At 31.2% G+C, this 13,666-nt stretch overlaps 2 protein-coding genes across 2 annotated transcripts in view; one reads left to right on the forward strand and one right to left on the reverse strand.

Moving 5' to 3' along the window:
• Positions 1 to 13,666, reverse strand: part of RagC-D (Ras-related GTP binding C/D) — a 61,150-nt gene that overhangs the window by 20,366 nt on the left and 27,118 nt on the right. The window lies entirely within an intron of this gene.
• Positions 105 to 7,708, forward strand: LOC140445610 (uncharacterized). Its single transcript, XM_072537800.1, has 2 exons — positions 105 to 753; positions 6,646 to 7,708. Exons 1-2 carry the CDS (start codon positions 390 to 392, stop codon positions 7,326 to 7,328), a joined length of 1,047 nt encoding a protein of 348 aa, XP_072393901.1. The 5' UTR covers positions 105 to 389; the 3' UTR covers positions 7,329 to 7,708.

Here is a 13,666-nt window from a genome sequence, read left to right on the forward strand (position 1 = left end):
AAGTCATTAGTTCAGCTTTTTTTAGAGGAATGATTAACCTAGTTCCTCTTGTAAAAAGAATATTACCCGACAATGTGCTTTGAACTGGAATTATTCGCGGGTTCGTCGAAAATGACAGCTTACGTCAGTGTCGATAAATGCTAATGGTAAATAAAAGACATCAAAAATAAAAAGAAAACATTAATTGCCATGACGTATTATAATTTTAGATAGTTAATGAATATCAAACTATTCATTTGTCTCGAAAAGATTTTATATTTTATTTAGAATAGTAAAGTGTAAAGTTTTAGAAACAACGAAAACCTAACCTAAAAGGAGAGACTGGTGTGCACATTTTTCTGGATTTACTTAAAACTTTTTACAGAACAATTTGAAAAATTTTATTAAACATGGAAGGAGATTTTATAAAAAACAATTTATTGATAGGTATGGGAAATCCTCTTTTAGACATCTCGGCTGTAGTAGAAACCGATCTACTGGAAAAATATGAACTCAAACAAAATGATGCTATTTTGGCCGAAGAAAAACATAAGCCTATATATGAAGAGCTTACGGCCAAATATCCTGTTCGTTACATTGCCGGCGGAAGTGTTCAAAATACTTTGAGAGTGGCACAATGGTTGCTAGAAAAACCAAATGTAGTTACATTTTTTGGATGTGTAGGACAAGATAAATATTCAAAAATATTGTATGAAGAAGCTACTTCAAGTGGTGTTAATGTTAAATACCAATACAGTAATACATCACCCACAGGTGAGTTTTTGTTTTATCACAATTGCATTTACTTATTGGTTGACTATAATTATTCTAATTTTAATTCATTATTTTTAATGGGATTAATTTTTAAACAAGTAGGAAAAGTTCAATACTAATTCTTTGGTAAATTATTTTAAATGAGTGATACAAGATGTTTTGTTTGGATACTTGTATGTGTGCTATAGGTAATTTAAGCTGTTAAAGATGAAATAAAGAGAATTAATCATATAATTAGGCTAATGAAACACGGAAACATTACATTACTATGTGTTCTTGTTGGCAAGAGATTTTTGCATTTAGTTACAATTGCAGTTGGCTGATCTGCCAGTACATAGTAAAACTATATAGACCACACAAATTAGCAAGAAAAAGCCTTTTCGTGACACTGTTTGATATATGTATCTAACAATTGCTTTTGATAAATTTGGTGATAAAAATATGTAATAAACAAAATATGCAATAGATTAAAAAACATTTGTTACTTAACAATCGTGAGATCACTAAGTATTTGATTTTAAATACTTAAAGTAAAAACTGGTAAATTATATGGAAAAGTGACACAATTTTATTGAAAAAGCATAGAACATCCTTTAAAATGAGAGTTTGTAAAGTTATTATTGTTGATTTATTGCTTAATTTGCAAAAATAGCTTCAAAAGTGGATTTTCTGAAAATTATTGGTATCTTTTCTAAAAATGCATAAAAAACTTTGATTTCTTGTGAGAATTTCAAGAAGCTATTTCTATTATAGAAGATTTAACTTCATCAGTTATTACAAGATTGAAAATGTTTATACCAGAACACTTTTATCTACATTATTATGCATAAACTATTGGGTCTACATGAATTCTGAAAGTACCAAATTGAAGAGAAAGGCTTATAATATCAAATTAAATCATTTAACAATTAAAAAGATTATGTTAATTATTGTAAAATAGGTTTACAGGACTACTGTTATTTTGAGCTTATAAACATTTAAAATAAGCCAGATGTATCAACATGTAGGAAGGTAATTTTTTTTAATTCAAAAAGGTTGGCATTTTTACGCGAATTTGTCATTGTCATTGTACATTTGTCCCTGATGTATAAGACTTCCATTGAAGATAGGCAATTTATTGTTGACTGGTTTTTAAATGACTATAAGATGGAAAAAAAGATCTTTGTACAAAAATATCATTAGTAACTATAATAATAGTGAAACTGCTCTGAAGCTATTTTCTTTTGGGATTTTAAAGTAATTACTATTTAATGGAAATACAACAAAATTTAAGATTAAAATAAGTTTATTCAAGTTTCAATTTCCACTTCGGAAATCATTTTTAAAATACAAACATTAATAAATTAAACAAATTTTATTTTTTGTTACTTGGTGAATCCGACACCCTGATAGGGTAAAAGGAAGGGGAGAAAGAAAAAAAGTTACTTGGTGAAAAATTCTTCTAATAATTTAATTTTATCTGACTCGTTTATATTGCCAATTCGGACATGTATTACATATTTTAAAGTAGACGACTTCAAAATGATATTGCCAATATTACTGAGTTGTGTTCTTGGGACGACTTTATTGTAAGATAGTTCATTAAATTACATGAAATCAACTTAAACTTGAAAATATGCATCAGAAAAAATTATAGAATGTAATTCATCTTTAACCCCTTAACATACACATTAATTTTGAAGTTATGGTCAAAAAATGATCGAATTTTTTTTTTAGTAAAAATGTTTTGTTTTGGTTATAATTGAATAAAAAAAATATTTTCAATGGCGTAAAACCTTTACTTTTCGTGGGGGGGGGGGGGGGTATATGCAAATCCGTTGAAGTTTAAAAATTTTGTTCAGACGAAATACTTTGAAGGTAAATAGTAGTATGATTTATATGAACAATACAAATATTCCAACATATTTTATTGACACACACACACACACACACACACAATATTGTATTTTAGATGAATTATAATGAAATTTAGTAAAACAAAAAATACACACATTACTCTAACCTACCGAATATTATATGCAAAATTTACTTACCAAACAATATAATAATATGTTGAAAATAAGGCAAAAATTAGTTGAAATGCAAAAAACAATAAATATTGACTTCAGACGACTTTACACCGGCAAGACAGAACGCTTGTATCAAAACAAAAGTTCGACAATAATATCGGTTATAAATGATGATGATTGCAAATTGAAAGTTATGAGATAATAAATATATTTTAAAGTAACTCAATACTGACTGAGTCATCTATTTTATAATAGAAAAATAATTTAGATATATGCTTACATATGTGTCTTTATACAAATATCCGCTTTGCAAGGCTTGAAAAATTTTATGGATAAAATTTAACCGGCGCCCGTGTCCCAGACGAGCGCGTACAAAATTACCAGTAAGGCGCGCCCGTGTCTGAGACGGGCACGTACGTTAAGGGGTTAAAAAGACAACCACATGCCATGATGACAGTAAAATTCTCGTGTTAGTTATTCTATAGTAAATTATGAGAAAAAAAAACAGGAAAAAAACCTCATAATACTATCCCCACATGGTAAGTATTTGGTGTTACATTTAGTTTACTCTCAATAAACACCAAATTCTGATTGTGTATGGTTGTTATTTAAAAAACATAAATAACATATCCTTCATATGTTACTGACTTACTAATAGTGGTATTTTCCTTTTATCAACATCCTTTTATCCTGAGGTATTTGTGACACAATTGGTCTTATTTAGCATGATTAGAGCCGCTTCTTTGACTTTCCTCGTTTTACCATCTGTTTCTTTTAGGACTGTACTTGAATCATTCCATTGAACCCTATGTTCATTGACTCATGCGTGTTTACATATTTGAGATCTATTAAATTCTCTATATTTAATATCAGATTGATGTTTCACCTAAATAAAACTGATCGCATTCACAAGGTATTTTATAAATACCTTGTGAATAAAATTCTTCATTTTTTATTGTTCATTGTTAGGTTTAGTTTTAGATAAAATAGATCTCAATGTGTTTGTTGTTTTGACTGTTGTTGAAATGTTGAAGCTATTTCCTATCTTTTTAAGTTTTTCTGATAATCCTTTTATGTATGGTATTGTTATTTTCCTCATATTATTCCTTGTGTATGCTGTAGCATCTCATTCAGTTGTTTTGTTCTATTTGGTTGATTGTTGAAAATTCCCTATTTATAAATGATAAAGAATAATCATTTTTTAATAAAACAGATGTTAACAAATGTTTTTCCTCTAAGAACGAATTTTCATTAGAACAAGCAATTTTGGCTCGATCATATAATGGTTTAATGATTCCCTTTTTAATATTGACATTTTTATTTGATTTGTAATTTAAATATCTGTTGGTGTGTGTTGGTTTTCTATACACCTTCGTCTCATATCAAGTATCGTTCATAGAGATTAAAACATTCAGGAAAGAAAGTGTGTTATTATTATTCCTTTTTCATTATATTCTTTTTCCAGACAATGTGATTCTTTATATCATTCAGGAATGTATCCAAAAACTCTGATCCATGAGGCCATATTGAGAATACATCATCTACATATCTCCACCATACTGTGGATTTTAAATTTTATTTAAAAATAATATTTGTTTCAAAATCTCCCATAAATATATCAGCTAATAATGGAGATAAACTAGAGCCCATTGCTAGACCAAAATTTTGTTTAAGGAATTCATTATTTAGTTGAAAATATGTATTATCAGTACATAATGTCAATAACTGCATTATAGCTAATATATTTAGTCTTGTTCTAGTTGCCAATGTATCATCACTCTCTAATTTTGTCTTGATTATATTTAAAGTTTTATCTAATGGCACATTTGTAAATAAACTTCTTATGTTAAAACTTACTAAAATATCATTTGAATTAAATTCAATATTTGATAATTCATTTAAAAAATGTTGTATATTTTGTATAAATGTCTCATTTTTATTTGCAAATGGTTGTATATTTAATAAAAATTTTGACAGTTCACTACAAAGAGAATTCATGGTACTATAAATCTGGTTTTTTCCTCATAATTTACTATGAAATCACTAACAAGAGAATTTTACTGTCATCATGGCATGTGGTTGTCTTTTTAAATACGAATTACATTCTATGATTTTTTCTGACGGATATTCTCAAGTTAAAGTTGATTTCATGTAATTGAATGAACTATCTTACAATAAAGTCGTCCCAGGAATACCACTCAGCAATATTGGCAATATAATTTTAAAGTCGTCTACTTAAAATGTGTAATATATGTCTGAATTGTCAATATAAAAAAGTCAGATAAAATTAAATTATTAGAATACAGGTATAATATATATATATATATATATATATATATATATATATATATATATATATATATATACAGAATATACTACAGGGGTACAGATACAGACGGAAGAACCAACAGCGTCTGATCCAGAATGGGCGGCTGAAGAAAAGGTCCTCCAAACGGGGGTTGTGGCGTTAGGAATTAGCAACCTAACACACAGAAAAACGTAAGGGTAAGAAGAATGAAAATCGCAAGATGAATAAGCCAAATACGGAAACACATCCCCGAGTCAAACTCCACACCATCGGAGCTCAACCAAAACGAAAAAAGATAGAAGATTCATATGTGCAACGTGCATTATACGAACAAAAAGGCGACGGAAGTGATCAAGGAGTTTAGAGAAAGCAACATCGACACACTAGTAACAACAGAAACCAAAAAGAAAGGAAATGGAACGGAAACAATAGAAGACCATATCCACTGCTGGAGCTGAGTTAATAAGGAATGTAGAGCAAAGGCAGAAGTGGGAATACTAATCAAAAATAAATGGAAGGACAGGGTTAGAACATGGGAGCCAATCAACGAGAGAATAATTAAAATGCATATAGACATATACGGCAAAGAGACAGTGATACAGAGACAGTAAATTTCACGGAACAGCTTCAACACCAAATAGAGCTAATCAAGAAGAACGTGGACATAATTATAATAGGAGACCTTAACGGCAGAACCGGAAGGAAAGAAAACGATAAAGTAGTAGGGAGATTTGGAGAGGATGAACAAAACGATAACAGAGAATGTCTGATTGAATTATGCTAACTAAACAACATAAAAATCACCAACGGATTCTTCAGACATAAAAATATTCATAAATATACATGGACGCAAGAAACACGAAAGCTGAAATCGATAACAGACTACGTAATAGTCAAACAAGATACCACAATAAAGATAAAAGATGTGAGAGTCAGAGGAGGAGCAGAATGAGGAACTGATAAATTACTGATAGCAAAAATGGGCAATAATTGGAAACAACAAGACACCCTCCACAACATTAAATTGTAGCTTATTTCCATTAAAATAGTAATTACAATAATATTGAAAATGTAAAAAACTTTTTCCAAGAATTATGGGATAACTGTAATATTATATAATACAAGATATCTCTTTTTAAATAGAAAAAGGGGAAGTAATAAATATAGAGTATCAATTGACACATAAAGATAAAATGGAGGGAAATATATACAACAAAATAAATGTAAAACTATCATCTTGTAAAAAAAAAATAAAAAATGAAAAAGTAATTACAAAATGTCAATATTCTGGAGAACATGAAATAAACCCAGAACGTGATAAATGTGGAAGAAAAAACTAGCTAATAAAAAATATATTAGGATAGAGATAGGGTGTGTACTCATATAATAATGTTTATGTCAAAATGTACAGTATAAATTAGTTCACATTCAATATGACACATACAATATACATGTTACTTGGTATTTTTATTGAAATTAATTTTGGAAGTTTTGGTACTATCCATACACTACATTTATAAAATCTTTTTAATTTGACTACATAACTTGATTTTATAATTTTTACTATATTTTTAGGTACCTGCGCTGTGTTGATCACAGGCTACGATCGTTCTCTGTGTGCAAACTTAGGTGCTGCGAATGATTTTACAATTGACCATCTTGCTGATCCAGAAAATAAAAAGTTGATAGAAAGTGCACAGTTTTATTACGTTTCTGGATTTTTCTTAACAGTAAATCCAGCAGCTCAAATGGAAATGGCCAAGTATGCTGTAAGCAAAAACCGTCCGTTTGTGATGAACTTAAGTGCCCCTTTCATTTGTCAATTTTTTTTCAAAGCATTTGCCGATGCTTTACCCTACACAGATCTGTTGTTTGGAAATGAATCTGAAGCTGAAACTTTATCGGAGAGTTATAATTTCGGTACCAAAAATGTTGAAGAAATCGCATTGAAAATATCTGAACTGCCTAAAGAAAATGAGAACAGGAAAAGGACTGTTATCATTACCCAAGGTGTTGAACCCATTATAGTTGCAACAGAAGGCAAAATACGAAAGTTTCCTATTGTTCAATTGCCTAAAGAGAAAATTGTTGATACGAATGGGGCTGGAGATGCTTTTGCAGGTGGATTTTTATCACAATACATTTTAGGCAGGAGCTTGGAAATATGTATAAAATGTGGTGCTTGGGCTGCTGCCGAGATTATTCAGAGAAACGGATGCAGTTATGAGGGAAAACCTGCCTTTAATCCAGAGTTATGATGTTACATACATAACTTAGGTATAAATTGCTGCCTATCTTTTAAAAAGATATTAATACTAGATTGCATTTATATATGGATGACTTTATTTATGTTAAAACATTTTACTAACATTTTTTGTAAGAAAAAAGTATTTTCTTTAATGAACACAAGTACAACAGAATATTAAATTTTTTTGTTATAACATAACTTTTTTACCTCTACCAAGCAATAATTTTAAACAAGGTTATAATTTGATTTTTTATAACTAAATAATGTAATTTCAACATTTTAAATAATGATGTAATGTAAAATTTAAGAAATGTGTAGAATTTTAGAAACCGATTTTATACAATTCTCAGGAAATGTATTTTATAATAAAAATTGAGAATATTGTAAACATATTGATCTTTTTGTGTAATACTCATTTTAACCTATCATATACGAGCCCAACTCTGCCTGAGGGTTATGAACGCGATGACTGGCTCAAAGAACCGATATAAAGCCTCGGAACCAGACGGAACCTAAGATGAACCAAGCAAAGAAAAGGAAAAGGAAAACGAAAAGGAAAAATAAGCCCACAATCAGATGAGCAACATGGAACATTACTTCTTTCAACAATAAAGACCAAGAAATCATAGAAGAACTGGTAAATAAAAACATACACATTTGTGCAATCTAAGAAGAAAGGTAAAGGCCAAAGAGACTATAACCAATATTTTCTAGCATACAGTGGAGTGAAGAAAGAAGAACGAGCACGAGCAGGCGTAGGTATACTTATTTATATTTCCGAAAGAATAATACATATGAACATCACAATGAACTACCAAAAATTAAATGTCATATCTATCTATAGCCCCGAGGACTGCAAACCTAAGGAAGAACGAGAGACTTTCTACGAACAATTGTAAACCATCCTGGCGGAAATACCTCATGAAGAACCCTTAATTCTTATGGGTGACTTTAATGCACGAATCGGAAATGAAATAGTCCAAGGAGTAAAACAAAGATTTAATGAAAATCATGTCAACGCAAATGGAGAACTCATGGCTAATCTCTGTGCGTTTAACGAACTGAGAATAAATAATACATTTTTCAACCATAAGTTCCAGTATAAATATACATTTGAAAACTCCAAGGGGCACAAATCTATGATTGATTTTATAATCACTAATAGAAAAATCCACCCAAAGCAGATTCTAGATATCCGAACTTTAAACTCAGCAGACACAGGGAGGGAACACAAACTAGTATTAGCAAAGATAAGAATGAAAATAACACCAAAACAATTTCTACAGGAAATCATCGAGGAAAAATTCAATGTAGAATCACTGTGGTACGACTCTACAAGAGAAATGTACCAAAAGAGGCTACCACAGAAGATACAGCTGAAACAAATAAACGACATCGAAGATATAAACTCGAGCTGGAAGACAATTAAAAACAACGTTTAAGAAGCAGCAACGGAAGCTCTAGGAAAATGCAAAGTTATAGTGAACAAAAGAAACAGCAACAATACACCATGGTTCAGAAAAAAAAATAAAATTGAAACGAAAGGACACGAAGTACAAAGCATCAAATAGTCCAGAATCCCGAGACACGTATAGAAGAAGACGAACTGAAACAAAGCAGTTGGTAAGAAGAACAAAAAATGAATACTGGAAACATTTTACAAAAAGGATGGAAAGCGACTTCTACGTAACACAAAAACAAATATGGAGATTCATAAGAAACCAACGGAAAGAAATTGCAGAATTGAAGGAATACAATAACATACCAGAAATACACAATAACGTACCTGAATTAAGACACAAAATAGAAATCAGTTTTCAGGAAGTAGAAAGAGCCATAAATTCACTCAAAAATAGAAAGTCAATAAAAAGTTTATACAAAAACTAATATTGCACCGCAAGATACCAGACGCATAAAGAAACAGCATAATGATACCAATGTTCAAGAAAGGAGATAAAGAAGACCCTAACAATTATAGACGTATAAATCTACTGAACACCACACTTAAGCTTACCACAAAAGTACTAACCAACAAAATCAATAAACTAAGAACTTTATCAGATGAACAAGGATTCAGACCCGAAAGATCCTGCGTAGACGCCGTATTTGTACTAAGACAGACAGAAAAGGCCATCGAGTACAATAAACCAGCATATCTATGTTTTATAGACCTGACAAAGGCTTTCGCTCGCATCCAAGTCCAAGACGTCTTACACCTACTCTATAAAACATACCAATCAATATATATATATATATATATATATATATATATATATATATATATATATATATATATATATATATATATATATAGGCAAAGATAAATGGAAAACTAACACAGTGTATACCAGTACAAAGCGGAGTCAGACAGGGTGACTCGTTAAGCCCACTTCTCTTTAATATAATAATAGACGAAATAATACAAGCAGTACGTAAAGGTTATAACTACAGAATGGGAAACAAAGAAATCCAAATATTATGTTATGCAGACGACGCCGCCTTAATCGCCGAAACAGAAGACGAACTCCAAAGATCTTCAGCACATATCTTCAATACAACAGCCAAGAAATACAATATGATAATATCAGCAGAAAAAATAAAATGTATGACAACATTTAAATACCCACTATGATGTAAAATCGAAATTGATGGGAAAATAAGAAAGCAAGGTTTAGATATCTGGGAATAGATATAACTAGTTACGGAGATGTTGAAGAAGTACGACAACAAAGTTTAAAAGCAAGTAAAGCGGCGGGATCTCTTAATAACACAATCTGGAAGAACAAACACTTAAGACAAGACACAAATACAAGAATCCATAAAGCAGCAATTAGACCTATATTAACATACACGGCGGAGACAAGACCTGACACGTCTAAAACGAGACAACTACTAGAAACAACAGAGATGAAAATACTCCGACGAATATCAGGAAAAAGTTTGTTGGATAGGGGGAGGATAGGAGAATGGCAGAGGATAGGATAGTACGAATAGCACTTGATAAGTCACCAAATGGACGAAGAGTATTGGTAGACCAAGAAAAATATGGTGCGATAATTTAAACAATTTAGGAGGCTAATATTGTAGAAGAAACAGGCTTTAAAGCCTACATACAAGGAGGAAGAAGATATGCGAGCCCTAACAACTAAATGTTGGGACAAATGAAAATTTATTGAAAACGTTCATCTTCACGATCTTTCTTATTGAACAAAAAAAGGATATCAATAATACATTAAACTCTATCATTAATAACAAAATATTGAAATGGTTCGGTCTCTATAAACCTTGAATAGCAGCGTTGGCGGAAAATAAACGAAAATGTTGCATAACATCGTGACAACTAAATGTTCGGACAATTCAAAAAATTACTATTTTAATATGGGGTTACATAGCCACGCGCCTTTACAACTGCTTCAATCCTGTCTGATATTATTCGCACTAAAGATTTACACAAGTAAGGGTCGAAACCATTCCATAATTCTCCTAATTTACTCTGGCAACGGTTCTCTGGGGATCATTACGCAATTTCTGTTTCATCTTATGCCACAATGTCTCAATAACATTAAGATCTAGACTGTTTAAAATACATAAGAGGAATTTGATATTATTGTCTACCAACCATTTTTTAGTTGTTTTAGCCATATGGCATGCAACACCGTCCTGCTGGAATATAAAATTCAAGTCCTGCTAGAGATCGTGAACACTTGGTACAAAACTATTTTTCAAAAAATTGCTTGATACTTTAATTGCTGCGTTTATTGTGCCTTCTACCACCTCATCTTTCTAGACCAGCAGATGACACGCACCCCCAAATCATAATTTCTTTGGGACCCTTCACAGTTCTTTTGAGACAATCTGTATGGAATGATTTATTTTTAGTTCTGATAACCCGTTTTCGAAAGTCTCCCACGCAAACATCAAAATTTAATTTGTTAATTAATATAACTCTGGACCGGTCATCAACGGTCCATGAAAACTTTAAGCAACCGCTTCAATTGGGAAACATCGAATAGTTGTTAACTTTTAGACGAAACAATCTATTGTCTAAAAAGTTCTTAATAAAATGAAGGCAATTTTCACGAATATTCCATAATTGACTTAAATGCCTTTCTTGGGTTAAAAAAGACTGCGATAAAAGGTTGATTTGTTACCATGGATTTGTGAATATCACTTTCCTTGTCTAATATGTTGTCTATCCCGGATCGGTTTTGTCGAAAACAATTTTAAGTAAATTTGAATTTTCTGATGACAAATCAGCCTTGAGTGGATAATTAAAGCGAAGCTTCTATACTGGCGTTGTATTACTTTTTTCTCTACAGTAAAATACTGAGGCTAGCGCCACAAGATCTCGTCATCACGGGATATAGGAATCAGGGGCTAGACGAGATTTTTGGCTTTTGAGAAATAAGAGAATAATAGATTTTAACCAAACAGATGGGTGTAGTTGCCACATCAAGTTAAATAATTGAAGCATGTAATTTTTAGGAGATGTGGGTAGGAATTTCAAGAAAACAGTTGGGATACCGTCATGCCCAAGACTTGTTTCTTTTAGATCGTTAAGTGGGTTGTTTAGTTTTTGTATCGTTAGGATTTAATGGAATGTTGTAGTCTTCAAAAGAGAGGTTAGGCCCTTCGGCCTCTCGTTTGTTTTCCAGAAACAAAGGATCGAAATTTTCATTGAAAGACATTTCTCTGTAGTATTTAGCTATTGCGTTAAAAAGTTCAAGCGGAGATATGACAATTTGACTACCTATTTTGAGACTAAATATTGGGAGTGACTCCTTAATGCCAGAAATTTTACGTATTTTCTTCCATCCTTCCCTTACAGGAGTAGAGCTGTTAATGCTAGAGACATATTGGGCCCAACTGAATTTTTTGTTCGATTTATTAAACGTTGAGCTCTAGCCTTCATTTTTTTTGTAGTTAATTTTATTTTCGAGCGTTTTATGCTTTTTAATTCTATTAAAAGCTGTTCTGCTGGCAAATGCGGCTTTGTTACACAACGAATTTCACCAAGGCACAGGGACTTGATTTTTGATGGACTTTGTTTTGCCGATGAAGAGCTTCGCTTCTTCGCTCTTTAATATTAATTACTTTGGAGCTATCCATGGTGTTAATTTCTCCTTGATCTATATGTTAGGATTGTTCAGATTATTTGCTGATTTTTCTTAGATAGAAATTTGATCGTTTGATAAGAATGTAGCTGCAGGTTGAGACACGATTTCAAGGGAGGAATCAGAAATAGGTTGACTGTTATTTGAATGAACTGAATTTGTTGTCGATTCCAGATTATCGGGACAATTGCTGGAGATGTGTCGAGACTTTTTGAAATTTTAACAGTCTATATTTTCTTGAGATAAGAATTTTCGCTATGTTGTTTTATCTAAGTCTAAAATGAATGAGTCAGGTAAGGAGATATTATGGGGACTAACATATATTTGTCTTCTGAAGCTCAAAATATGACATATGATATGTATTCGGAGAGAGTGGAACTGATTTCTAGAAAAGTGACTAGAGAAACAAGTTTAAGTCCAATTTTTTGTAAATAATCAACTAACAGACTGTGTAGTATTGTGGGACATACGTTTAGAAAATAATGCGTTCACCTGGTGAAATTAGTCTTCTAGCTTGTATAATATTGTTCTGGACTTTTATTTGTTCATGGTTTTGCATAAATTTATCCACAAATTGTTTGTTTGTAAGGTACATGCAAATGTGATGAATTAATTAAATTAGGCTGCCCAACGGAAATAAGTAATCTTGCAGCCGTGTATTTTCTAAAGCGCTGAAAACAATGGCTTGATGTTTTGAGGAAAATTGTGTAGAAGTGCTGATGAATAGGTTTTATTAGTATTTGTCGGTAATTGTGATACATATGGTGTGTTAGAGACTCGGAATATTAGGTTCCATTTTTTATTTTAACACGAGACATGTGTTCAGAAATAATAAGGACCTGAGCAGTAACTAAACAGTTAATGAAACTGGAATAAATGTACCTTAGATCGTACCTCATTGATGGTTATTAAATATTAATTTACAAATCAAACAAAAACTAGTTTATCACGTTATAATAATCAAAAATAATATGATGTGTTCATTTACTGATATTTCGTATAATTGCAACTTAATTATTTATAAATAAACTGTTAATAATTACTGCACAAAATTTGTAATTTGATGAGACCAAAATAAACACGCCTTTCGGTGGCTCATTCAGGGTCGAACTTCCTTAAAAATTTTATAACACGCCATTTTGAAAGTTTTCTATCCTTAACAGATAAACTTATATTTAAGTATAAATACCTTTGTAATGGTAAACGAAAAAATCGCATTTTTCGCACTAAACTG

The sequence above is a fragment of the Diabrotica undecimpunctata genome, chromosome 7, assembly GCF_040954645.1.
Source record: "Diabrotica undecimpunctata isolate CICGRU chromosome 7, icDiaUnde3, whole genome shotgun sequence".
Classification (NCBI taxonomy): domain Eukaryota; kingdom Metazoa; phylum Arthropoda; class Insecta; order Coleoptera; family Chrysomelidae; genus Diabrotica; species Diabrotica undecimpunctata.

Coding starts and splice junctions, on each gene's coding strand:
- LOC140445610 (XM_072537800.1), top strand. CDS start 390: ATGGAAGGAGATTTTATAAAAAACAATTTATTGATAGGTATGGGAAAT. Junction 754..6,645: donor CAGTAATACATCACCCACAG/GTGAGTTTTTGT, acceptor CTATATTTTTAG/GTACCTGCGCTGTGTTGATC.